This window comes from Xenopus tropicalis, chromosome 9 (genome assembly GCF_000004195.4).
Source record: "Xenopus tropicalis strain Nigerian chromosome 9, UCB_Xtro_10.0, whole genome shotgun sequence".
Classification (NCBI taxonomy): domain Eukaryota; kingdom Metazoa; phylum Chordata; class Amphibia; order Anura; family Pipidae; genus Xenopus; species Xenopus tropicalis.
Window position 1 is genome coordinate 21,391,698 of NC_030685.2, and position 26,984 is coordinate 21,418,681.

At 42.7% G+C, this 26,984-nt stretch overlaps 3 protein-coding genes across 3 annotated transcripts; 1 reads left to right on the top strand and 2 right to left on the bottom strand.

Annotated features, from left to right (window-relative positions):
* Positions 1-541: 541 nt before the first annotated feature.
* On the bottom strand, positions 542-6,584 carry dctn5 (dynactin subunit 5). Its single transcript, NM_001011198.2, is given in 6 exon segments — positions 542-966; positions 1,216-1,318; positions 1,581-1,692; positions 4,325-4,443; positions 5,146-5,214; positions 6,521-6,584. Coding segments are annotated over 6 exon segments (549 nt in total). The 5' UTR covers positions 6,569-6,584; the 3' UTR covers positions 542-868.
* palb2 (partner and localizer of BRCA2) lies at positions 6,517-20,307 on the top strand. Its single transcript, XM_002932453.5, has 14 exons — positions 6,517-6,727; positions 9,004-9,074; positions 9,156-9,215; positions 9,859-9,958; positions 10,418-12,202; positions 13,495-14,639; positions 15,065-15,145; positions 15,603-15,770; positions 16,305-16,390; positions 17,296-17,457; positions 18,021-18,137; positions 18,342-18,429; positions 18,523-18,671; positions 19,202-20,307. The coding sequence occupies exons 2-14, from the start codon at positions 9,024-9,026 to the stop codon at positions 19,461-19,463; spliced, it is 4,254 nt and encodes a 1,417-aa protein (XP_002932499.4). The 5' UTR covers positions 6,517-6,727; positions 9,004-9,023; the 3' UTR covers positions 19,464-20,307.
* A 415-nt stretch (positions 20,308-20,722) lies between these two features.
* On the bottom strand, positions 20,723-24,058 carry LOC116407504 (E3 ubiquitin/ISG15 ligase TRIM25-like). The gene has a single exon (XM_031892812.1). It carries the CDS (start codon positions 23,468-23,470, stop codon positions 21,902-21,904), a length of 1,569 nt encoding a protein of 522 aa, XP_031748672.1. The 5' UTR covers positions 23,471-24,058; the 3' UTR covers positions 20,723-21,901.
* Between the last annotated feature and the right edge of the window lie 2,926 nt (positions 24,059-26,984).

The window sequence follows — 26,984 nt, forward strand, 5'->3', positions numbered from 1 at the left end:
CTCAACCCCAAAATCCACAATTACTGCAGCATTATTCTTGTGTTTACAGGCAGGCAAGGGTGTCAGTAATGGAGATCCCAAGACACCATTGCGGGTACTCCTGCTAAGTCTATTTAAATAGCCTACACATCCACAAATAGCAGTGTTCTGTATAATGTCTCTAGTTTGGCCATAGGTGTTCATTTAGTAAAAACAGAGCTGAAGACAGTGATGTGGATTTGTAGAAGCTGACACACACTCACCTGCCTCCAGCCATAATAGAGTAATAGCAGGTCCCAGCAGTGCGTGTTGGGAGACATTTTTGCATTTTAGGCTGTCTACAAAAGCAAACAGATCCATACTGAAATGGTTCCAAGGCATGAGATGTAGGGAAGGTGTATGAACCCTTTAAAGCAAATTACTGGACACAGTCAATGGTTAGAAGTTAACAGAACACAAAAGATGGAACATAGCTGCATGTCCATTACATTACAGGCAGTGGAGTGGAGCGCATCTTACCCAGTGTATAAAAGAGAATAAAAGAGAATCAGTAAAAACTGTATAGTGAATGCCATTATTCGTTTTAATGAAAAGTGCAGCACTGGCAATGCTAGGAGGGCAGTGGAGCATTGCGCATGGGTTTCCTAAGGCACTCGCAGCCGGGATTATCATAACAAATGTCCAAGCTGGGGCTCTTCAGGTTCAATACAGTTGATAACAGAGTATCGAATAGGTGAGAGGGAGTAAGTAAGGGCATTAATAAATATATAGTGTTACATAGCTAGAGGGAGACAATTTCATACACTGTTAATCTATTGGATGCACATAACATATATACATTAACAAATTAAAAAAAAAAGGAGAAAGCTCAAGCCATGAGAAGAGACTTCTAAATTTGTGTCAGGGGTAGGAACTTCTGGTAGTAATTCTTGGTCACGTCAATCATGAGGTCTTGTGTGCATTCTGGGAGCTCTCCAGAAAACAGACCTAATGAAACAGAGAAGCAAAATAGACAAAAAAATGATTTGGTCTCTGAGATGAACCCCCTTTTATTACATAACCCCCTATATGCACTGGTATCACTCGTTGAGACACAAGGCACTCTGGGCAAATAATAATTCACCTGGAACAGTTTGGCCAATCACGTAGTAAAGTCAACAGTGTGGCGTAAAGCCTTTCAGTGTCTGTAATGCTTTACCAACCCACAAATCATATTGGGTTTGTATGCTGACTTACCCGGACATCCAGCAAACACCGTGAAGGGAGGAACCACAGTCTCTGGAGGTAAAACAGTATTGTCCAGAATCTTACAGCAATCTTTTAAGACACATCTACGGCCCTGCAATAAGAAATAATTCATCAACAGTGTTGATAAGAGTATATACTACTCAATGTGTACGTTTTTTCACCAAAAGATTATGGAACAGGGGGTGCATACAATGCCCACAATGCAGCATCGCTTACCACTGGCGATACTGGGAAACTATGCGGGTTGCCCAACTATCACCTCAAACAGGAGGGCAAATTGCCCAATTATTATGGTCCCCAAGTTGTTGCAATGAAACACCCAACACAGCTTTACCTTTTTGCACAATACTCACAATCACACAGTTCTTTCCTATGTGTACATATGAGCCAATCTGCGCTGCATTAACCACACAGTCCTCTTCGATGAAAACATGGTCGCCGATGTGTAAAGGAAAGAACGCCACACTGCAAAGAGAAATAATAGTAAACAAATGGCAACATATTAAGCCCCTGTCTAAACAAGCTGTGTTCCATTAGGCTACTGCCACACGAGGCAGCCTGTGGATAAATGCAGCTCCTTAAAGCTTCTTTATGTGCCTACACTAGAAGCCATTGTGTTGACCCTGGTGCAGTCGCACAAAGTGGATTATGGCACGGAACTGCATAACACTGCATGTATCCACAGGCCAACACCCACACCCACGTGTGGCAGAAGCCTTATCCTAAGGGTCTAGGGGACCCCAAACTTTCTTTTTATCCCTGTGCCACATTCAAATGTAAAATGTGTCAGGGAACCACCACACAAACATGAAAAAAGGTTCCTAGTGATTGACAAATAAGGGCTGTGATTGGCTATTTGGCCCCATATGACCAGCCTGCAGGAGGCTGTATTTGCCAGTATGCTTGTGTTTTTATGACCCCAAGCCAGAAGGAGCAATATCAAAGAGGGTGTTGAGCTACATTTTGCTTGCGAGCCATGGGTTGGGGTTCACTTCCCTAGTATCATTAAATTGCTAACGGTGCTCCATCAGTGAGTGTCTATTTGGTTCTGACCTCCCATGGTAAGAAATAAAGATTATATTTTGATGATTGTTTCCCTTTAACAAACTGCAACTAGCTAGCTGTCATGTGTATTAATATCACATGAATCTGCTGTACAGCATGAGTTCTCAGCACGTGTACACTCCAACCCAGTTTAGCTCCCCAGTATAATTATCTGGACAATAGGCCTTCATTTTCGGCCCACTTGCTAACCTAGCTCCAAAGACATTTTTTGTCTGATTGTACGAGAACATACAGTGCAATGACAACATATCAGCTTCACATAAGCCAGGGGCCTCACAACATGTACTTATTTGTTACATAAATAAACTTATTCAATCGCTGGCTGTAATTTCAGTAATTATGGCAATCGGCAGCAGCACCAAGATTAACACAATGTAACTTGAATACTAGGACAGCAGGTGTCCAAGAACTAATGCAATATGGTTATAAAACAGATTGCACAGTATGCCTTTAACCCAGTGGTTCCCAAACTGTGGCAGTGCTGAAGACAGAGGGAAGGTGGTCACTCTAAAGACCAGGTAGGGTCACATTTGGGGACTATGCCTATTTGCTCTCCTAGATATTGTAGATTTAGGGTTAGATTTGGGGTTAAAATGTTTTTGTTGTCCTAGAGACGTGCTTGAACCCAAAAGGTTCCACAATCACTGCTTTAACCCATTGCATGGCAAAAAGGACAATTTACATTTTCATCAAATTGCACACAAGTGGGGCAATTTACCAAGTGCAGGGCACAAAATACAGAAAATTGACTGCTAGCCCCCAGGTTTTGTTTTCTGCACATTGCCCTGCACTTTTCTCAATTGTAAGTGCCCCATGAATACATAGTTGCCTATTTTTGGCAGTGCTGTATTTGCATGGTGCTGTACTTACCTCTTGCCCTATGGCAGGGGTTAAAACAGTGCTGAGCAGTGCTTACCAATGCTTTATTCTGCACCTAGCGCAGCCATTCTCTGGATGCAAGTGCTTTTTGAATGGCCCTAAGGGGCATGGTTTTGTGACCTTTACTGCTTGCATCCAGGGTCACAGTAAATGACCCCTAAGGTGTTTTGCCCCCCATGGTGAACTCAGGAAGAACATGGCCTAACACTGTCAGCAGAAGCCAGCAGTGTCAGCAGAGTGTTTCCAATTGATTTCCCACTGATCCCCAAATAGTGGCTCACAAGCAACATGTTGTTCACCAACCCCTTGGATATTGCTGCCAGTGGCCTCACTTACAGCAGCCCCTATGGCATGTGCCAGAATCCACAGACTGGCAGTCCAAGCCTGGGGGGCCAGGTAGGTCTTTAATGTGCCCTGAGGAATTATGGGGCCCAGACAAACTAGGTAGAGGTGTGGTTTCTTATGCAAGGGGAAGGCTAGGGTGGATCTGAGGTGTGGCAAGGCAACCATGAATGCAGGAGTGTTACAGGGGAAATTAGTATGGTTACAACTGGGAAAACAGAAAATTAGGTTGCTTACAAACCCATTCACAATGGTATAAAAGAACACTTCACTCAGATTTATTAAACACCCACTACACCTGAATAGTTTTATTATAGTTACAGTTTCCCCAGGTTAAACAAACTTTATATTAACCAATTATCTCTGATTAACCTTTATGGTATATACAGCCAGCATATTCTGTAGTATCTTATAAAAGTATTATACTTGGCAGGATTTTCTTGGGGAATAAATACTCATTGGTTAACAAAGCCAGGAAAACAAAGCTATTGGCCACTGAGGGGCAGACTTATCAAAATATGTGGCTAAGATTTAATTTAATGAAAGGAGAAGGAAACATAAAGTGACTCAATAATAATAGTAATCAACTATCTCCTACCCCAGGAGGTGATAAGAGGTAAGTGATTAAAACTTGTTTCACCCACTGGAGGTCTGGGCTAATAAATCCCGCATTTTGATAGGGCAAAAAATATTGTTTTCCACTAAAAATGCCCTTTGCCAGCACTAAGCCACCTGGCAATGTTGGGGCAAGTGCAATACGAGCAAATGCCCAGCACTATGATCCTTGTAATTCAGATCATAGTCAACTCACCCTTTGCTAAATTTCTTAAACGGAGGCCTGATCACACTGCGGCTTTTGATGACACAGTGACGCCCCACTCGAACGTTTGCCAAATCACCTCGTATAATACAGTCGTTCATAACAATTGTCTGTAAGAGGAGAACAAAAAGTGAGAGTTTGCTGTGGAAACCCTGTAAAACTCATGTTTATTGGCCCTTAACTGCACTGCTGTTTCTCCCTCCTCCTTGATTTACTGCTGTACTGTATACTACTGATAAGTTACAGTGGCACCCCTCATGAACTGAAATTCCCAGCATTCATATACCAGCTTAAGTAATGCTGGGAATGGTAGTTTCTAATTAGGTTTGCTGCTGCCTGAGAATTTCACCTGTATACTGGTTTCTTCCCATAAATATAAGTGATAGTGACTAATATACTCTGCTTTACTAGACACTACACATTGTCTTCGGACACAGACAGAAATGTTATCTTTAGATTATACTGTCTCTTTAATATACATTGTCTCTCTAACCAATGCCATTTCCTTCCCTAGCATCCTTTTAGGGGATAACAGGCTGGCCTGAACCATTCATTGAAATGCACCTCTCTAAAAAATGTTTAGGGTTCTACAGCAGGTCAGGTACCCCCATATTAGTGGGAGGTGGAAGGGGGTCACCACTGATCTATGAAAATGCTTGTGGTTGCTTGGTGGAGCTGATGGAGGTACTCAGTCACTGTAGTGATTATCTAAACCTATGTGCCATAACCCCTACATGGATGTACCTAAAGGTCTCATTCCTCCACAGTAGTGATTTCACCACAATAAGGAACCCAAGAGTCCAAGTACCTACCTTCCCATTAAGTACAATATTCTGGCTGCCACACAGGACAGACTGACGGCTCACTTTATTCCCAGATGCCTGCAATAAAATATAAAGAAATCAGATGGCTTGCAGCCATGCCAGATAATGCAATTGTTCTTGCACCACCCTGCACCACTACAGTCATTGAGTTATTATCATTATCCTTTATTAATATATTGCGGACATATTCTGTCTTGTAGATTGTAAGCTCTTTTGGGCAGGGCCCCCTTCACCTCTTGTATCGGTTATTGATTGCTTTATATGTTACTCTGTATGTCCAATGTATGAAACCCACTTATTGTACAGCGCTGCGGAATATGTTGACGCTTTATAAATAAATGTTAATGTAATTCTGTAGTGCTTTACATGGAGTGTACATAATTGACATCAGTCCCTGCCCCATGGGAGCTTACAATCTAAGGTCCCTAACATTATCTCCAATGCAACTTTTATACAATTTCTTTAAAGGTTGCCTGTGGGGCATATTTATGAACATAGGGGCTTAATTGCACAGTTCATAACTGATTAGTAAACAATCGCAGTCAAAAATGGCTGATCCGATCCATTCCAACCACAAGCTAAAACCTAGCTATAAGTTTACTTGATTTTGATATAAACACCCAGACTATTTACTGGTGTAGGGGATTCTGCCGAGTTATCCTTGCTTGTGCAGCTTTCAGACGAGTTGTGCTGTCAAAGTATAGAGACATTTCTTTAGCAGAATATGCAGGAAAAGGTGATGTACCATGCTAGCCAGTCAAAAATGTTTACAGGGTAACCCTTTTGAGTTAAAAAATAACAAAAGTGGTATAAAGGTGATACCTTTATTGGCTAACTAAGATAATCATAGCAAGTTTTCAGAACATTTTAGTTCCTTTTTTTTTTTTTTTTAGTTCCTTTTTCAATCAGCTTGAAAAAGAAACTAAAATGTTCTGAAAGCTTGCTATGATTATCTTAGTTAGCCAATAAAGGTATCACCTTTATACCACTTTTGTTATTTTTTATTTCAAAAGGGTTAGCAGAATATTAAAGAACGCCTCCTAGTGGCCAAGTTGTAGAATGACATGGACCAACCTTTCTCCTATTGCAGGGAAGCTTGGGGGTGGGATGCCCAAGTATAGGTGTTCCCATTCCCAACCTGCAGCATTTTTATGGGTTAGCTACAGCTTAAGAGCTACAAGATGAATACAACCCTCCTCATCTGGGATACAGGGGATTATGAGCACACACCCTCGGTACCCACCCAGCCCTACCCTGCCCTGCCTGGGCGGAAAGAATAACCACAGCCAATATATAGAGCGTTAGCACATCCCATTCACTGCCATATAGTGAAGTAGCTGAATTTTCATCACTGTCAACTTACGGTCTCTATATATTCGGACTTGTTATACAGAAGCTCACTCAGCTCCATGGTCCCTTCGCTCCGGCGTCACTTCCGGTGCGCGGGGAGAGACAGGCGCAGTGAGGTCACATGATCTCCTGTCACAAAGTGCGGCCAAAACTTTCCCTCAGCTAAGGCTGCAATGGATACCTAGAGGGCTTGTACCTGGAGAACTGGGCACAGTTACATGTAAGTGCAACTTATGTGCAGAGTATTTTTTGAAAGGGAAGCGCCTCCCCTAAGCTGTTTGTGTACATTGAAAGAAAATGTAATACTAAGCAACTTTCCACTAGTCATTATTACGCAGTCTAAAAGGTATTGGCAAGAGTAGTTACAAACTGAAGCAGCATTTGTTTATCCTTTTTCCCTGTTTGACTCTTGAAACAATGCAGCAGCTGCAGAGTCCCATAGAGTCAGATCCAGCAGTGCAGAGAATATACAATCAGAGTTACTTTAGCACTACAAATGATCTTGCCATTTTTTAATGAATGTAAATTGGTATGTAGGTTCTTCATTTTTATAGGATATAAAAATGAAGAATGTACCAGGGAATTATACTCCTCTAGATATAGAAGGATTGTGCTTAAAAAAGTTGTGTTTCAGGCTGATTTTTTGAGAAATTCCCCCAAAACCCCACTAGCCCCGCCCATCTGTTCCACTTCCTGCTGGCTGAATTCTCTGGATGAGCTGGGGGGCCCTCCGTACCCTGCACTGTAGGATAGGAACCAATCAGCAGCTAGGCTGACCTGATAGGGAACTGAAGCCTGACTTTGCTTGTGTGAGTGCAGGGCTGTGATTGGCTCTCCCCCTCCTACTGTGCTTCTGGCAGGGACCGTTAGGACACGCCCACCCTTTATTTGAAACATGGACAGAGAACTGATAGGATCTATAGGGAGCTCCAATAAAGGGGCAATTTTTAGAGATAGGATTAATTTTTAACCCAAAGTGAAACCAGCACCGTATATTATTCATAATTGTCTACAAAATTAGGGTTTTTTTCCCCATTTATCCAATATGTCTCCATTAAAATTACTTTGGTTGTGAAAAAATCCGCAGTTTCCTTTAGGGCTCTGGCACACGGAGAGATTAGTCACCCGCAACAAATCTGTGCCTCGGGCGACTAATCTCCCCGAAATGGCATCCCACTGGCGAAAATGTAAATCGCCGGTGGGATGGCATACGCGGTGGTGCTATTTCACTGAAATCGCAGCGCCACGTATGCCATCCCACCGGTGCTTTACATTTTTCGCCGGTGGGATGGCAATCCGGGGAGATTAGTTTGCCCGCAAACAGGGAGTTTTGTCGCGGGCGACTAATCTCTCCGTGTGCCGGAGCCCTTAAAGATGAATTTGATTACAGGGCCTCCTACCTGTAATGTGTCAGGACTGTTATGGATCCTGAGTCACCAAGGGGCTTGTTTCCGTATGGCTACAAGTGCGAGAGTACTGAGGGGTACAAAACCAAGTGCAGGGTTTAGCACTACCAGGTGCAAGACAGCCCTGTACTTACTGCCAGCTCTGCTGCACCCCTAACAAGCACACCTGAATGACACACAAGTTGGGGGGCGAATGATGATTCATATGCGCCTCTCCAACACCCACCCCCTACTTTGCTGCTTAAATACAAGGACACAGGGTTGAGCTCTGCTCCCTGGCACTGCGCTGTAAACTCGCTCCAGCTTTTCTTTATCCTGCACAAACTGTGCAGTATTTCCCTTTGCCAGAAGTGCTGAATGATACCTGTTACTCTTCTGCCTGAGGGAATTGTAAAATAATAATAATTTCTTTAATGTAGGGTATAATTTGAAAAGAGCCCATGATACCAAAGAATATTAAAGGATTTTATATAAAGCACTTGTGTCTCATTTAATACCGGAATACTGCAGTCTCTGTTAGGAAAAGCGAGACACACCAATCCTTGGCGGGCCGGATTAAAAAGACCAACAGGCCGGACGTGGCCCATGGGCCATAGTTTGCCCACCCCTGATTTATTGTAAAAACTAGGACTTTTGCTATTTAGAATCATTTTATTTTTACTTTTTTTGTACTGGCCCTTTAAGCATCTTGTTAACTGCACAGGTACAGGATCTGTTATCCTGACTGCTTAGGACCTGGGATTTCCCAGATAAGGGATCTTTTGTAATTTGGCTCTCTGTACCTCAAGTTTGCTAAAAATTATTTAACATTAAATAAACCTAGTAGGATTGTTTGGCCTCCAATATGAATTCATGCAGTTTAGTTACATCAAGTGCAAGGTACTGTTTTGTTATTACAGAGAAAAAAAGAATCATTTGCTTAGAATAGCACCTATGGTAGGCAGCCTTCCCATAATTTGGAGCTTTCTGGATAATGGGCTTCCAGATAAGGGATCCAATGTCTGTATTACAAAAAGAATAGCTAATTTCAGAGCCACTGCAAGCAACTATTGACTGTCTGAACCATGTTTTTCCGTTAATTTTATAACAGCTATAGATGTCTCTCCAACCATGGAAGATGCAGTGGGTGCTAAATCCCTCACGTCAGAAGAGAAAGAGAAGGTATTTTCAGTTCATATTAAGTTTATTGTTGTGTTGTTGTTTTAGTTTTTATTACCGTAGTTAGTATTTTCTTTTTTTCAGATAAAAGAAAGGCTTTGCTTGTTAAAGAAGGAATACAAGAGAACATTTAACCGTTTGCGGGTGAGTATAAGCCTTTGAAGGAGTAATGTAATCATATAATAGACTAGACCTAAGACGATCCTGTTAATTATATTCTTAGAAACAGTGCTTAGTGATATCCTTTGTGTCACGTGAGTGACTAAACTTGTGCTTTGTAGAATATGAGCATATTGAAAGACTTCTTGGAATTCTGTGACTTTAAATGTCTTTATAAATTACAGTACAGAGTACATTATCTCAATATATTGTGCTACTAATACAACCTCATCCTATAATTACTAAAGTTAGAGCTATATCAGGCTATGAATCCTGTCCGCTAAGCTGAGCAGACTGACTTAAGCTTAAGCCAGAGTAGCCTGTTTTAAGCTGTTTTTATGCCATGTTATCAGTATTTTATTCCTTATGGCTGCTTTTATTGCTCACATGTGTTGTGGCCTTTTAGCCTTTGGAGTCTAATAGATGCGGGTGCAGGGAAAGTTATTAAAGACTTTAAGAATATTTCTTCCTGCTACCTACCCCATTAAAATACAGACACCACAACAAATGTAACCAATGGAAATCTGTTGCTTATTTTACCCCTTGACTTATTTTTCTAAAATAATCAAAATATGGCACAGGTTGCTTTGTATACCCTAACTGCTAACCAATGTATACTCTTTAACAGCGATCCCAGAGGGCCGAGCGGGTGAAAACACATGTGCAAAAGACCATTGCAGAGCAGAACCATTTGCTTAGCCAAGAAGGAGCCGGACCTGGTAACAGAGGTGCCACATAAAGCTGCATCTGATAAAGGGAGATGGTAGCTAAAATACAGTGAGCGCAGGGATAGATAGGCATGGTTATAACTTCTATTGCACACAACCCTGCATGCTAAACTAATGTTAATGGTAATATTTTTCCATTTCTTTGCAGATCTGCCATGGTGCATCACCAGCAGGAGTAATGCATATAGCTCTAGCAGCTTGCAGCCCTTACATATTAACTCTGCTATAGTTTGTTGTACTTTGCTGGATATTGCCCAATCAGCAGTCCGCTTTGGTCAGAGCACTGCAGACAGAATAAAAAAATATCTTTGGTCACTATGGGTTAATTCATTGTGTTAAATGTACCATGTGTTAGAGACTGAATTTCTGGGCTAATAACTAAAGATTGATTTAACATTCCAATCTTCCAACTTGCTAGCTTTCAGGCATTTCATATATTTGTGATTTTTTTTTCTCCAGGATCACAAAGCAGCATCGCAAGCAATGATGCAGATTTACAAAGTAAATCAACCAGACCAGACACAGAGAGAAAACCATGTGTTACATTTAACTTCGAGCCAGAAATCCTTTGTGCTGAAGGCAGCTCCCCATGTTGTTCTGTGAGTGGAAGTAGCGGGCAGGAGCTCGATGGCACAGAAAAGCCCCAGGATATGGGGCAAGCGTTTGACACCACAATTCAGAGAAGCAGATTGAAGTTAAGGAGATCAACAAAGAGGCGCTGTTCTGCAGATCAGTCTCTTTCTGATGGCTCCTTGTTCAGTGATACACTGAAAGATACAGATGGATTACAGGGTAAAGTGATGGATAGGAGTGATTGCGGGTTGCCAGTTTTTAAAAAGAGTGCAAAACATCCCATGGACCAAAATCATGTGAACCTGCATGATTTCTCTGTCGGTCCTGATTTTGGCACAGAGAATTTGAACACTGCAGCACTGGACACTGGGAATATTACAGATTTTTTGGGGGGGAATGTGGATGCTTCTCCAGTTACCAGAGAACAATGCCTTGACAACAAGATACAGGTTAAGTCAGGATTCACTGAAGTCACTATAGGGAAAATGCAAGAGCCACCCATGACTCCTGGCTTGGAAAACATAAAGGAACCCTTGTTGTCTCCTTGCTTGGGCAAAATAAGGAAATCCTCATTGCTTCTATGTACAGACAAGCCAAGAGAACCCTCTTTATCTCCTAATACAGAGAAAACAAGGACACCCCCACTTTGTCTAAGTCCTAATATTGACAAAACAACCAGTCCATTACGGTCTCGTCAGAAAGACAAAACAGAACCCCCACCTGCCGATATAGAGACATCAAGGGAACTGTCATTGTCTTCTTACATGGAACAAAACAATACATTGGCTCAGAAGGACCAGACAAGTTGCGATCTTGGGCTTACACTACAACAGGGGCACACACATTCTACTCCACACATACCTACTCCCTTGTGTTCAGATGAACAGAATCTTTTAAACCAAATAAACAATGTCCAAGATACAACCACTAACACAGGGGAGGACAACAACCCACTGAACTCTTGTACTCTTGTGGAGGGACTTCTATTCCCTGTTGAATACTATGTGAGGACAACACGTCGCATGTCTAACTGCCAAAGAAAAGTGGACCTTGATGCCATTATTCACAGCCAGCTTGGTACCAGCAGGAGAGGGTCACGAGGAAAACCAAGGTCAAGGAGAGTAAGCGGAGAAGAGGGAAGCATTTACACATCTCCATCCCCAATGGCTTGCTTTGCATCAGAATTTATATCTAATGCTTTGTGTTTAACACCACTCAGCCACCAGACTCCTAACAGCAATAAACATGGAGCAAATCGGGGCCGAAGGGGGAGGGGAAGATACTCCAGTCCAAAGCTCGAATTACCTCAGGTATCCTCCTCACATGATGTTAGGAAGAGATCCTCCTTGTTGGAACCTGATGCAGTCGCTAGCCCAATTTCTAATGGTTCACAAAGCGAAAAAGAGAATTGCGAGGAACAGACAACCCCCAGGTTGGATCCTCATTCTGCCCATTTGTTTGCCCCTTACAGAACAGAACAGCCACATGTGACAGAAGGTTTGAATTCTGAACAAATCTACATCCTGCCCAATTCTGACCAGAAAAGTAAATACAATCTAAGATCAAGAAACTCTGCCAGTCTTTTTCATTATTCCTTACCAGATGACATGGATGACTTTGATAATGGCTCCATTAACCAAAATAAGCTGAAACGAAGCATTGAGTTTACAGGTAGGCTTCTTTCCATTTTCTTAAAATCCGCAAGTCTATATTAATCAAAATCAAGTATTCTTTTATTAATGATGTGTTGCTTAGACCAGAGTGTTGGGTCTTTAAAACAGACTTTTGGGTTGAAGTTCCGCTGTGATGTCCAGCATCTGCTTTGGGCCCTTCTGGAATTACAGATTATTGAATAAAAATTGTCGTATCATTTATGCTTCTATTGTCTCAAAATCTCCTGGATTGGAAATAAATGCTTATCACTAAACTCAGCCTTATGGGCCTTGAGGCTGGGCTTGCTGGAATACCCTTAAGGTCTAGAAAGCATTTATAGTATGGAAAGTTCTACTCTAAGGTGTTTCAGTTTGTTCCAGGTACAGACAAGTATAGACAGTGCATTAAGCTAATGGCACACACGGCTTTGCATCTGCTTTTCTCTGTCTGCGTTTTCTCGCAGGCAGAAAAAAGCCAATGCACGCCCATCCGCTTCTTCCTGTATCTGCACTGATAGGCACAGCGTCAGCATGTGTGCAGACACACAGAGTGGTTATCAGTGGGGAAACAGGAAAGTATGTATTTTTGTGCTGAAATCCACTTAGTATGTCTGCATGCAGACCGACACTGTACTGTCAGGGCACACACAAGAAGGAGCAGGTGGGAGCGTAGGAAGCGAAACATTCACAGGCTTTTTAAGATAAGAATATTTTCTATCATGAGGGCAAAAGTCTGCACATTCATTCTATTGCTTTAAAAGATGCTGTCATCCCTACATGCAAAAATTCCAACCTTTGTGTCTAGAGCTGCATATACTGACTTGTGGTTTGCTTAATAACCAGTGTGACATAAGCTTCTGACCTACTGCATGTGTACTCACAGCTGAGTTTGCCTAGTGGTGAAGTTTCGGCTGTTATTTGCTTCTGCTGTTCAGTCAGTAGGTGCCAGTATGATACCTGGCCACAACAGGAGCAATACAGCACAGATGCAGACAAAGGCAAACATCACCATAATCTCTATTAAGAAGAACTCTGACATGAATCTTTGAGAGACCTATATTCATGGCATTGCTTCACTGGTGCCAGATAGGTAGGTTTCTGTGTCCTCTGTGCACATATACCACAGCAGTGTGTCATTTGGGCAGTGTTCCTTTTCTGAGTGCATTTGGCTCATCAGCTCTGTACTTAAACAGATTTACTGTGGTGCTCAGTACAGGGCCCTGCTGACAGGGCCCTGTACCGTGTTGTGAAGATTACATTTGTTTTCCAGGTGAACCCTTAAAGTAACACTTTTTTTCCTGACCGTTTTAGATAACCAGAAATCAGAGAGGCAGAGATCATGCCTTACTCCATCTTCTCCATTCCCTGCTCTGAGCAGCAGAATGAGCCTGGAAAAGCTATTGTCTTGTTTAGAAATTAAAGATTTCCATTTGCCTGATGATGATTTTGGTTTCCTGAAGCTTCAAAAGCTGAAGTCATTAAGTCAACTGGAACCTTTTGTCCCCCTACCAACTACTGAAACTGGTAGAACAAAACCTGATAATACAACGCTGCCAGGTACAGATTATTCTACTGCATTTCAGGCCACCATAGATTCGAGTGTCCTTGCCATAAAACCCAGTGCATGCACTTTATACAATGGAAAATCTAATGCAGCGCCACCTGACAAAACAGCCTCTAAAGCAATACTTTGTGTTGAAATACCAAATGCACCAAGCCAAGAGCATGTTGCTTATTCTGCACATTCTGTAGAACTTCCGCCCCCAGTCTCCCAGGTCAGGAAAAGTCAGGAAACTGTTCTAAACCATTTACAGAAAAGGAGTGATGACATCAGGCCTTGTGAGGTTGATGTGAAACCCACTGGTAATGAGTCGGTGCCTCATGCATCTCCACTGCCTTCCAAACATCTTAAGACACAGACTAACAGTGAAATCAAACTCTCCTTACATCCTTGTGAGGAGTTGGGGGCTTCAGGATCTTCAGAGTTCCAGATAAAATCATCTGCTCCACAATTTCCTTTAAAAGAAGTTCCCTGCAGTGTCCTTTTAGCAACCTCAATGTGTTCCATGCCTCTAGAAACATCAAATGACACTGAGCTGGCTTCTTGCACTCCAGGCTTCCCTTTCTTGGGTTCCACGCCTGCTGCCCTTTCCGCTCCATCACCGGGAGGCTCTGTCCTTACGCCATGCAGTCCTAAATTGGAAAAACCAACAGCAACCATAAATAAGACCTTACCAGCACAAAGTTCTGCGGATGAATTAAAAAGCCTGAGATTGGGTGAGGTCATCGAAAAAGAAGTAAATGAGAGTAAGGCAGAGCAATGCATTGTACTGGCACCCGGTTCAGGCAGCTTGTCTCAGTACGGGGACACTGCAGTAAATGTGAAACCCATACTTATGAAGGAGAGTCTGCAAGAAGTCTATCATGTAGAGAATTGTGCAGAAGAATTTATCACGGTAAACATTTTCTATACAAGTACAAAGAATTGTAGCCTAATTAGTAAATTGTAAAATCCTTAATAGGCCTGTGGTTTTATTGACAGCTGCAAAGTGGGGGGAGTTTAGGGGAAATGTAGTGCCATGTTGTACTACGGTGGTTCTAACTGATCTCTCTCATATTCCTTTTAGGGGATCTGTAACTATTTATTATCAAATCATTTGCCCATTAGGTGTGGGCCTTTTGATTCAGGAAGGAAGGAGTGCCCCTGTTTGTATCTATACAGAGAATCCATTCTGTGCACAACTCCATATGGATCAGTGATTCATGTCACCTTTATGCTTTTATCCATTCTATAATGTTCAAAATGTTATGCCCACCTTGTTATACATGTAAATGATCTGTAGCTGGATGACTTTTGATTCCAATTCCTAATTTCTGGCAGGAACAATCTTGTGGATCTCAGCATGAAAATCCTTTGTGGACATCTGAGGGTGGTCACCTGCGTCTCATCTCACAGATACAGGTTGGGCAGTTATAAACTAAACAGCACCCTAGGCATAAGCTTGGATATATATACATAGACAGTGTGTATTTAGTGGGCTGGAGAGGAGGTTGTTAGGGCCTCTCTGTAATCGAAATGTCTGGGCCTATTTTGAATCCCAGTCCAGGCCTGTGAGGGGATCAAGAGAAAACTGGTTGAGAGAAAGGAGTGCTTGAAGCAATAAATTATTGTTTGTATAGGAAACAAAGTAATTCCCTGTTTTCTGTTATAGCAAATGGGAGAATTTAAGTAAATTAACAAGGGTCAACAAATATGCTTGTCTAAGAGAAATGGTGGAAGGGTTAAGGTCCAGAAACCGTATTAGATACAGAAGGTGTTTGAGGTGGATTAGCAGTTCTATCCAAAAACCCCTACATGTAAAGAATACCTCCTGTAACCAGTTGGTTATAACATGTAACATGATGTGTTGCCTTTTCAGGATGGCTGCTTTGGGAAGTGCATGATAGACCTTTGTTCAGTACAGTGGGAGTTTCCTTCTGGGACAGAGATGTGCATTGTGGGTGCCAGTGAATCTGCCATCTCTCTCTGGAGACCACACAGTGCAGGGCGGCAGTGGGAAGCTGCTCACAGCTGGATCTTTACTGAGGTTTGTGAATGTGTTTACATGGGCCAATAGAAATAGGGCACATTTAGTCATTTAGTAAAACACGTGCCAGATATTGAATATCAGTTACACAGTGTGCAACTTGTATGGTGCATTCTGTTAATGCAAGGACATCCGACAATAGCGCCAGTGCAATTCATTCCTTATTCAGTGCCAGGCCCATACTGGCAATGTGTGAATTCTGGCAAATGCCAGAGGGGCTGCTGTAAGATGCCATAGACAGTCACTATTTATTGGGCTGGTGGGGGGGCTGTTTGGGCTTCTGGTAATTGAGATATCAGGCCTAGGCAAGGCCGTAGCATTGTGCCAGCTACCGGATCCATCATTTTGCAGTGTCACAAATAGGCAACCACTAACTGTTTTTTACCTCAAACAATGAGTAGAAAAGATGTCAGGTGGATGTTACCTCTACCAACAAGTTATATTTATTTGATATGGTTTCTCACCGACCTCTAGCTCCTCTGCTATGGCTGTGCTTTCATTTCTTAAGAGCTCTTTACTGTTTCCTCACTCCAGATGCCTGTCATCCAGATACTCCCTCTTCCAGGAGAGAAGAATATTATGTGTGTGGCTTTGGGAAACCTTGAGATTCTGGAGATCTGGTAGGTACAAATCTCTTCTGGTCTCCAGTCCGAGGTGTTCTATGGCTTCTGTATTGCTTCAAATTAATTCTCACTATTAGCTGTAAAAGATTGCCTTGGCTGCAATAAGCAGTATAGCAACTCCGTATTGCTTCACTAAAGACTAATATGTAAAGAAGGAATGTTTAAATATGCTTTGCTTATATACTTTTTAAAGGAATATACAGTTAAATTCTACATAAAAATGTTTTCCAAAAGAACCTGATTAACTGAATGACTGTGTGTCCAGCATATAGAACCACTAGTTAAGTAGCATATAACTACTATAAAACTACTATAAATGTGAGCCACATTGCTTGTGATTGCCAATGTCCACAGTCCATACAACCATCCTAGAAATTAGGACAATGGGTACAGCTGTTCTTTAAATCGATGACCATTTTATATAATGCTAGCAAGTGTAGGTGGAGTGCTGTATCTGGGCTGCAGGCAACCATATCTAGCCATTGGCTGGCCATGCTGATTAAAGCCCTTAGTATTCTGGTCATTCAGTCTTGGCCAAGATGATTGATTCATTGTTACTTTGCCTACCACATGTTTGACCAAACTGGCCTTGGATCCAGTCAACTGGACTGGCAATCTGTGGGTTTTGGCAAATGCCAGAGGGGCTGCTGTAAGATGCCATAGACAGTCACAATTTAACGGGCTGTTGTGGGGCTGCTTGGGCCTCTGTGTACTTGAAATATCAGAGCTTATTTTGAATCCCAGTCCTGGCCTGGCTGAATTTACCATTGAGTGCAATGTTTGGTATTGGCCTGTTATAAATAGCATCCAGTCTGCATCCTGACAACATTTTGCTATTATTTAGCCCTTTTCTGGCAAAGCTTTTCTACAGTGGTATGAATATTACTGTCTAATCTTTCCAGGGCTCTGTTCTCCTGTCCAAGAGGTCTGAGCTGGGAGCAGCGAGTGGTGAAGCTCGGACATACAGAAACAGCTCGGGGCTTGTCCAAACTTCGGCTGGTCTGCAGCAGTGGCCTGGGCCCAAACCAAGAGGTGGAAATTTTGCAGCTGTCAGAGAAAGGAAGGTGAGGATGCTATGGGTTTGCTATCTGGCACCTTTATTTATGTATTTATATTCCTCCGCTCTTTACAGAGCTTATACAGTACATCATGTGCATGTTTCAGTGGAGCTTACAATCTAAGGTTCCCATGACATTCACACTATGCAGTAGCCTAACTAGCGAGGAAGTCAGGAGGGTCTGCTTCCTTGTTAGTCACCCTTGATTTTGTACAGGGGGGTTTCGGTGACCCATGATTTAGTGCAAAGGGGGCCAGAAATTATTTTCAGTGGGGGGAGTGCTGGACCACAGAAGTTACGTCCCTAACACTATGGTCAGTTTTATCAGCCAAATAAACATTCCATATGTTTTTGGAGTGTGGAAGGGAACTGAAGGAACAGGAGGAAACCCATGCATACAATGGCAAACATACAAACTCCTTCCAGATAGTTCCCTGGCTGAAATCAATATAAAGATCCCCAGCACTGCAGAGCTAATTTTTGAGCTTTTCTGCTGCCAACATCCAGTTACCTTTTGGAAGGTTAGAGATTTGTACCTTTGATTTACTGTTTGACCCTGGTATTTTGCAGAACCATGAGGTCTCATACACTGCAGCCCCCGGAGGCAAGTATCCTGTCCTTTTCTGAAGTGGAAGGAGAGGCGGATGCTGTAGTGGGCTCCACTGTCGATAACAAAGTGGTTATTTGGTAAGTTGTGAGCTGCGTTTACGTAGATGTTTACTGGATTAAGGCCTTGGGTTGTCAAGGAGTACTGGGAGTTGCAGTGCAGCAGTGACTGGTTGGCGACAGGTTCTTCTGCAACCAAAGTATATATTACACAATGTATGTGCACAAATATATAATATATATATAATCTATCTTTAACATTTGTTTGTTTCTCTTCACCTGCAGGAATGGTGCCACAGGGCAGCTGCTAAGCACCATAAATGTAGGGGAACTCTGCGGTGACTCAGCCTGTTTAAGTGCATATTCCGACTCAGTAAGCAGACCTGATTTTTACTGCCATTAGTTTATTGCTCACAGCCATGTTAAATTTCTAACTGTCTGACTGTACTGCTTATGTTTAATTCAGGGTTTGCTTTTCCTGCTCCTCGCCAGTCCTTATAGCAACAGCTTAGAGGCGGCACGGAAATGCATTTTTACACTGATTGCAGCCAATCCTAAGAGTGAGCGTTGTGCCCACGTTATGTCTTATACTCTGCCTGAAGGACAGGATGGAAGGTGAGTGATTTCAATAGAAAATCCAGAGCACACTTTAAGACTATGTAAATATACATAACAATATTTTGTATTTACTTTATTAACCTACAGTGGTTTTTGGACCTTTGCAGGTCAAGTACCCCTTTGATGCCCAACATTTGGCAGGGTTTTCCCATAGCTCATAAAGTCAATATACTGAACAGATTCCCTTTCTCTCGTATACTAGCACCCTGGGCTCGTATACTAGCACCCTGGGCTCGTATACTACCACCCTGGGCTGGTATACTACCACCCTGGGCTGGTATACTACCACCCTGGGCTCGTATACTACCACCCTGGGCTCGTATACTACCACTCTAGGCTGGTTGATCTTCCATGCATTTTGCTTTTCTCTAGGGACGGTGCAACAAATTATAATTAATTTAAAATATACTATGGTTAATGAGGCTGCATTTTTTTGTTTTGGTTTCAAATTATTAATTTCTGTGTTTCAATTATAACTCCTCTAAATGAAATGTCATTCTTGAATTTTTGTCCATTTTTCCCTTAAGGTATTTGGAAGGTGATATCATTAGCCACAATGCAGCCGCAGTATTAACCAGTGGAAGTGTTGCATTCTGGGATTTACCCAGAAGTCATTGCTCTGCTCTTCTCATTACCAATGTGGACATTCACTGGTCCTTGGTAAGATGGACCCACAGCATGTCACAAGTTCTGGCTGGGCAGAAAAATGGAACTATCTACATTTATTCTTACACAGGATTGGCCCCAAAAGAAAAAATTAAGGAGTTTGAGAAAAACGGAATCAGCTGAGATTTCAAAAGTCCTGCCTAGAAACAGATTGCTGTATGGGAGATGAGCAAGGCCCAATGACTTTACTGCTGAAATCTGTAGCTGGATGAAATAGTGGATCATTTAATCATATGTTGTATACAACAGAGAATGCCCCAGACCTTCAGCATAGGGAGTAAATGAAGGAACAGTATTTTGCAGGCTGGCAGGGGCACCCTGCAACAGTGTTCCTGCATTTAATCATATGACCATGGGTAGTTGCCATTGGCACAGAAGGAAATCCAGTTAGCAGAATAAGGGGCAAGATAGAAAATGAGACTTATGCTCCAAACTGGTGCCAGTTTGCCTCTTGCCTTCAGTTTGGGTTGTATCAGGTAAACTGGCCTTTATAATGCACTGTTCTTGCACTCTAATAATTGTATTGTAAATGTAGTTTTTCCTCAACCGACATAAAACAGCATGTCCTATTTCTGAGAGAGCAAGATCGCTATATAGTATCTATATGTACATATATATCCCTATCATTACTTCTTCCAGCTCAGGTTACAGAGCCCTGTATGGCTGCGTTCAACACTCTTTTAAAATAAGGACACCTTTGTATTATAGTGTGCAATTATATTTTTTTCTCCTCTAGACCAACTGTATATAAGTGTCTGGATAAAACGAACCACTAAGCTGACAGCAGCCAGTAGCTCACTACAAAACAAAGCTGTGCAATTAAAGGTTGGTTATTGGTTAAATTACCAAAGAAACCAAAGACAGGTCCAGTTATACTGACTGGTAGTGTTGTATTTGTGGGGTTTGTAAAGAAAATGTACATTTTTGTTGTAAATAGCTGCATTAAAGTATCTTAAAGTGTTTTGTATGTATGTGCCTGTGTCTAATGCTACAGATCCAGAATACACCAAGGGAAACAGAACACAAAGCTTAGAGAGGCAAGTAAATCACTACCAAGTCTTGCAAAATGAAATAGAAATTACTGATCTTTTCTGGCAGCTCATTACCCTGATCTGCTGCTTCTGATTCATGGAACAAAGTTGTGGGAAAAGATTTGATTAACAAACCTGGAAAATTGATTTGTACTACATTGTTTCATATATTCAGAACCAGCAGTGCAGAAAAGTGTAAATATGTAAAGAATGTATACAGGAAACTTGCATAGTTTTTCTTTCATTGGGTAAAAAAAATTGTAGGGGCTTTTTTTGTTCTTACTTTCAAATGTAGCTGCTGTAGAATCCTATGTAGCCCCCCCACATAGATCTAATACAAATAATACACATTTGAGTCATATATAATATTGTACAGGGAATATTTCTACAATTTATTTAATAACCATGTAGCATTTAAAATCATTTATAGTGCGCCAATCTATAACATAATACCTGTGCTCAATAATAAAGCAGAGTAGTATATACAATGTATAAAGTCAGGGGATTCTCAGCTTGAAACTCTACAGCTTTTGGGTGAACTACAAATCCCAGATGCCGGTTCATGTAGCCAGTGGCTACCAAGCAGCACCAGATAAGGCTGCAGACTGGGACCTCTCACGTTCATCCCCAGGACATTGCAAGTGGCATGGGGGTAGCCATGATTTTTAATATGATAAAGACAATGGTATCCTGAGAGACAATTTGCAAAATCTAAAAGTTATTTTTTTATATAATACACAAGATCCCTGAATATCCTGCAAATTATATCCATGGAAACAGAGCTTAGTGATGGTGGGGGCATAAACATTTCTAGTTATGCCACTAACGTCAGTGGTGTAACTATAGCGGAAGCACACCCACGGCTACTGCAGGGCCCAATTGGGACCATTATGGCGGGCCCCCTACACAAGGTGTTGCCAGCTGGCAAAGGATTCTAGTTCCTGCCTCTTACTCGCTCTATGTGACTGATAGTGTAACTCTGCCTTTTCATCTCTCTTTCTCTTGTTCCATTGGCCCCCAAAGTTTTAGGACACACCAAACATACTATATACAGTGAGACAGTGATTATACACTGCACACTATACACAGTAAAAGATTGTGAGTTCCCTGGGGTAGCAGTATGAATGCAATGCCCAATTTGTGTTTAATGTCCCAGAACACAGCAGCATTATCAGGCAATCATTGTTGGGGGTAGGCAGCTTTATGTGCTTGTTCCTGCTGGTGCTGAGCCCCCATGGGTGTTGGCCCAAAAGGTCCAATTGGCTTAAGTCGGCCCTTAGCACAACCCATGGCCACAGGCCCTGAACTGTGGGGTCTGTTTCCTCTATAGTTATGTAGAAATTGCCCTTCACCAGCCTACCCTAGAGCAGGTGGGGAGCAGGGTACACAAGCAGTTGGGAGGATGTTTAGGATGGCCGTGCCTGTTGGGCACTTCTGGTCTAGCACTATGTGCTGTCTTTCCTAACGTCCCATTAAGTTTAAACTTGATAGTCTTGTGGCTCTTATTTACCCTGAACTGCAATGCTATCCTTACGTCTGATGACTGTGTTTAACCCTGATGCAGCAGTCCTCAAACAGGAAGAAGGCTGGATAAAGAGGCTCGGTGAAGGTGGCAGTGAAGGAGTGCAAGTGGCGCACTGGGCAGAGCTGATAGAAAGACAGCAGCCCCGCCTCGTAGTTGAGGTAAATTCCAACTGACTGCACGGGGGTGGATGAAGTGACCAGTTCCTGTACGTCGTTATGAGATGCACCAATATGATCCTGACAGTATAAAGCCCATGACTTGTCATTATAACCCAGGAAAGACTCATTGCCTATTATTTTCCTCTCCATGCTCTGGCAGACCACTCCCACTATCCACTCCTTCGCTTCACTGACATCCACCTCCCAGTAGTGTTGGCCTGAGGTGAAGCTGCAGCATCCCAAGACCTGACAAGACTCAAATCTCTCCGGGCCTTCAGGTCTTTGCTGATGGGTGGAGGTAAAGCTAGCAGATTTCAGGTCCTTTGATAAAGTGATGTTATTAGAAGCTGTTTTCAAGTCCAGGACAATGGCGGAGGTCTCCAGGGCATGGAAGAGCCGAGTGGCCTTTAAATCTAGAAGTGCATCAGCAAAATGTTTCAGCCCCACGTGTAAAACCACAGAGATGGGTGCCTCATCGAGATGCCCTACATGGCTGACTTCATTGGCACCAGTGCTGTCTGGGTGCCGTATATCATTCTCCTGCTGACTCCTTAGTAAAGTTAACGGGTCAGTAATATTGCACAGTTCCACCACATGGCTGATCTTCTTGGACAGCTCGGCCTCCTTCACCTCTAGCTGCCTAATTTGCTCAGAGACTTGCAGTGAGACTTTTGTCTTTTGCCTGTTGATCTCACTCCGGACCCGCATCTCTAGATCTTCCATCTGTTCCCTGATGTCCCTAAAAAGAGCAGTGATGCGCTCTGTCGTGCACGTTGCCTTGTCATTGGTTTCCTTCCAGTGCTGATGAAGACTCTGGAATCTGCTCTTTGTCTCTTCTCTTTCTGAATACAGACTTTCCAAAATGTCTTTCAGGTCTTCCTTCCTCTTCCCAAAGGCCTCATTTAATGCCTCCTTCTGATGTCCACTGTGCTCTCCAGCCAGACAGCAGGACACACAGATACAAGTATGGTCATCTCTACAGTAATACTCTAGAACCTTTTTATGGATGGAACATCTTCTGTTTTCCAATGAAGAGGTCGGTTTGGTTAAGATGTGTTCTTCTGCCTTGCTATGTCTCCTTAGATGGTTGGTGCACAAGGAGGCATCACAGTGGAGGCACGTCTTGGCCGCCGGCACATCAGACTCACAGTATGTACATAGCACTGCCTCCCCTGGTGCCGACTGGGCAGTGAGAAAACGTTCCACTATACTGCACAGCTTCAGGTTTCTCTGCAGCACAGGGCGTTCTGCAAAGAATGCTCTGCATTCAGGGCAACGGTACAGTTCAGATTGATCAAAAGCTCGCCCAATGCAGGCCTGACAGAAGTTATGGCCACAGCTCAGCATGACAGGGTCTGTATAGGTGCTCAGGCAGATAGGGCAGTTCAGCTCCTCTCTCAGGTCGACAGAAGCCATCCTTCTCCTCAGCAATGAGGAACAAAACTAAAAGCCTGCGGTTCCTCAGGATGCTGAGTGAAGCCGGTTAGCTATTAAAAAGTTAATGATTTGACTGTTAAACCAGCAGTTTTATCACCTGGAGAGACTGCTGCTCTTTATTTCCATATATAGACTGGAGTGAGCAAGGAAGTATGGGAGGAATATGAACTGATATCTGATCAGCATTACTTGCACATTTGCACACTCACTGCCATAAAATCAGGACTACTGCTCCGGAGAAAGGCACAGCACAGAAATGAATTGGATGCAGGGAGAGATTTCTAGTTGTTGTGCCCCTTATCCTGGGTTGTCTTTGCTGCTGCTCACACTAAACCTGCCCCTCTACATTATTCTGTATGCCAGGTGCTGGCAGTGCCACATACAGAGAGAGCTCCATACCTAGCAGTGCTGCATGTAGGGGTGCCAGAGGCAACTGAAAGGTGGCATGTTATAGTAAATGAGCCCCAGTTCCAGGTTACGTTCTGTGTCCAAGGCATCCGGCCCTCCACCCCTGCTTGCTTGCAACTCCCTTCCTCCTGGCTGCTTGCCCATTAGCTCACTGGATCAGCTCTACCCTTTGTGGCCTTGGCAGGCTTCTCTGCTACCTACACCTATTTCCAGCCCTGATGAGCCCTAATGATTGCTGATTATCAGCTGCTTTATCTACATATAGGGAGCTACCTTTTCTGGAAAAAAATACCAGCCTTCCTCTATTTTTATTTATTTTTTCATATTAATATCATTGTAATTAAGCAGCATCTTTACAGATAAAATACTAGCCAGGTGGCAACCCTATCTACATACTAATGCCATTAACATACATGGCTGCATAAAAACAAAACAGTCTGCAGCAGGCATTTGAATTTATTCCCAATTAGTTAGCTGTGCTGGTTGTATATTTCCTATGGGTCCTGTTTAAAAAAAAAAGTTGAGGACCCTACATATGGGTTGGTGGGCTTTCTGTCTAGGTTTCTCAGCTTTATGTTTGAGAATGGATATTATTGTATTAACTATTACACCTCACCAAACAGGCATAACATAACATTTATAGAAAGGGTTGTATTAAAGGAACAGTAACACCAAAAAAAGTGTATAAAAGTAATAACAATATAATATACTGTTGCCCTGCACTGGTACAACTGGTGTGTTTGCCCCAGAAAGACTACTATAGTTTATATAAGTAAGCTGCTGTGTAGCCATGGGGGCAGCCATTCAAAGGAGAAAAGGCACAGGTTACTTAGCAGATAACAGATAAACCCCCATTATATGGGGCTTATCTACTAGTTATCTGCTATGTAACCTGTGCCTTTTCTCCTTTTTCCAGCTTGAATGGCTGCCCCCATGGCTACACAGCAGCTTATTTATATAGTAGCTTTTCTGTAGCAAAAACACCAGTTTTTTGCAGAGCAACGGCATATTATATTTTAATTACTTTAAAACACTTTAATTTTTTGATGTTACTGTTCCTTTAACAATGGACAATAATAGTGCTGCAGCTCCAGGCCCATCATTAAGACTTGGTGGTGCCAAGGCCATGAGTCACGGGGTTAAGGCATGTAAATGTACATGTATTGTGCTTCCCTGCATGACACTATTCATGCAGATCAAGATCTTTGTATGTACATTATTTTTCTATTTTATAAACCTTAAGGAGCATATGCCCACTATAATTTTCAGCTCTGGTCTTGTATATAGGAGTTACCATACTTACTTAGTTAATATAGTTACAATAATTAGGAATATTTATGTGCTCTTTGTCTTGTGTATTTTACATTAAACCCATAGTTGTAAATACATAGTCCCTTTATATATTCTTCTTTATGGGAGGAGGTGTCTCCTGGTCCCCATTTACTAGAGGGATCATCAGCAGGTAAGCTAAATGGTTACATTTGCGTGTGACTTTCCTGGTATTTATCTAATCAGACATGGTGTCATTGATCCTGGTTATTCCTTTGAATGTGACACTTCCTTCTCCTCCGTGTAATGTCCCCTGTCCCCTCCCTTCTGGGGTCATGAACATGATTCTGACTTCAGATTTTGTTCTTCCTTATACCAGTTATTGTGTAACTAGGCCTTAAAGTCTAAGGTACATTGGCATCATTCAGAAATAGGACTTCTGGTTTATTAATAAACAGGCATGGATTTATAGGGAAAACCCTGGCTCTGGGGAAGCAGACAATAAGGGAAGCTGCACATTTGCTTGTTATAATGGCTAATGTATCTCCTAACTGGAATGGCCTCTTGGCTAAATTGCTACTTTCAGTGAGGGTCTCCCTCCAAAATCTTTTGGGTCCCCTCAAGTACCACAGCTAGGGCCAAGATTTAGCTTTTTTTGTGAGTAGGAGTCCCAGAGGGGCAACTGAAAAATGAGAAAGAGTTGCTGTCCGGACCAGGCCTGGGCAGACTGGCAAGCTATGGATTCTGGCAAATGCCAGGGGGCTGCTGTAAGATGCCATAGTCAGTCACTATTTATTGGGCTGCGGGGGGCTGTTTGGGCCTCTGTGTACTTGAAATGCCAGGGCCTATTTTGAATCCCAGTCCAGAGCTGGTCCTGATCCCGTGGGCCAACATTGCTCTGAACCACTGCTTGATCCAGGCTGTCAGGCTGTTTAGGGTTCAGATTTGGGCAATTTGGTGCGGGTCAGACAGGGGAAGCACACTATTTCTTTGCTCCCAAAGTTTCCCTGTCTAGGAACCTAAAATGCATGCACTTTAAAGAAGGACCCAGGTAGGGGCTGAGTGCAGATCCTACAATATACAATATACCTGTTTGGGTCAGGTGTGAGTTGAGTTTTTTCTGACCTGCACATCATTATTGTCCTCCCCTGGCCCTGCTTTTAGTCATAATAGGCTGGATTATAATCAATTAAATGGAGGCCCCCCCCCCCGGCTAAGTGCCAAATAAGAGAGGTAAGAGATAAGGGTCTCTATAACAGATTAACAGACTGACCTGTATCAATTGTTCTATATTGTGCCAACACAGCTGTCAGCATTGCCACTAATGCCAGTCGTCAAGGAAAACTTGTCCCCTTCCCTTTCTCTGCCTTCAATTTCTATCCAGTACATCCTTTCCAAATATTACCCCCCACCGTGACCTTAGCTATTAGTAATGGCATCAGGGTGCTTTCCCTCTCCATATTGCCACTAATTCTCTTTTGTCTATACTGACTCAGACTGCCAGACACCCAGCCACTTCAGAGAGCACAATTCCCTATGGCACCCAATGACTGCATACCCTACAAGGGAAATCATGTGAGGCAGCCGTTCCCTATGGCACCCAATGACTGCATACCCTACAAGGGAAATCATGTGAGGCAGCCGTTCCCTATGGCACCCAATGACTGCATACCCTACAAGGGAAATCATGTGAGGCATCCATACCCTATGGCACCCAATGACTGCATACCCTACAAGGGAAATCATGTGAGGCAGCCGTTCCCTATGGCACCCAATGACTGCATACCCTACAAGGGAAATCATGTGAGGCAGCCGT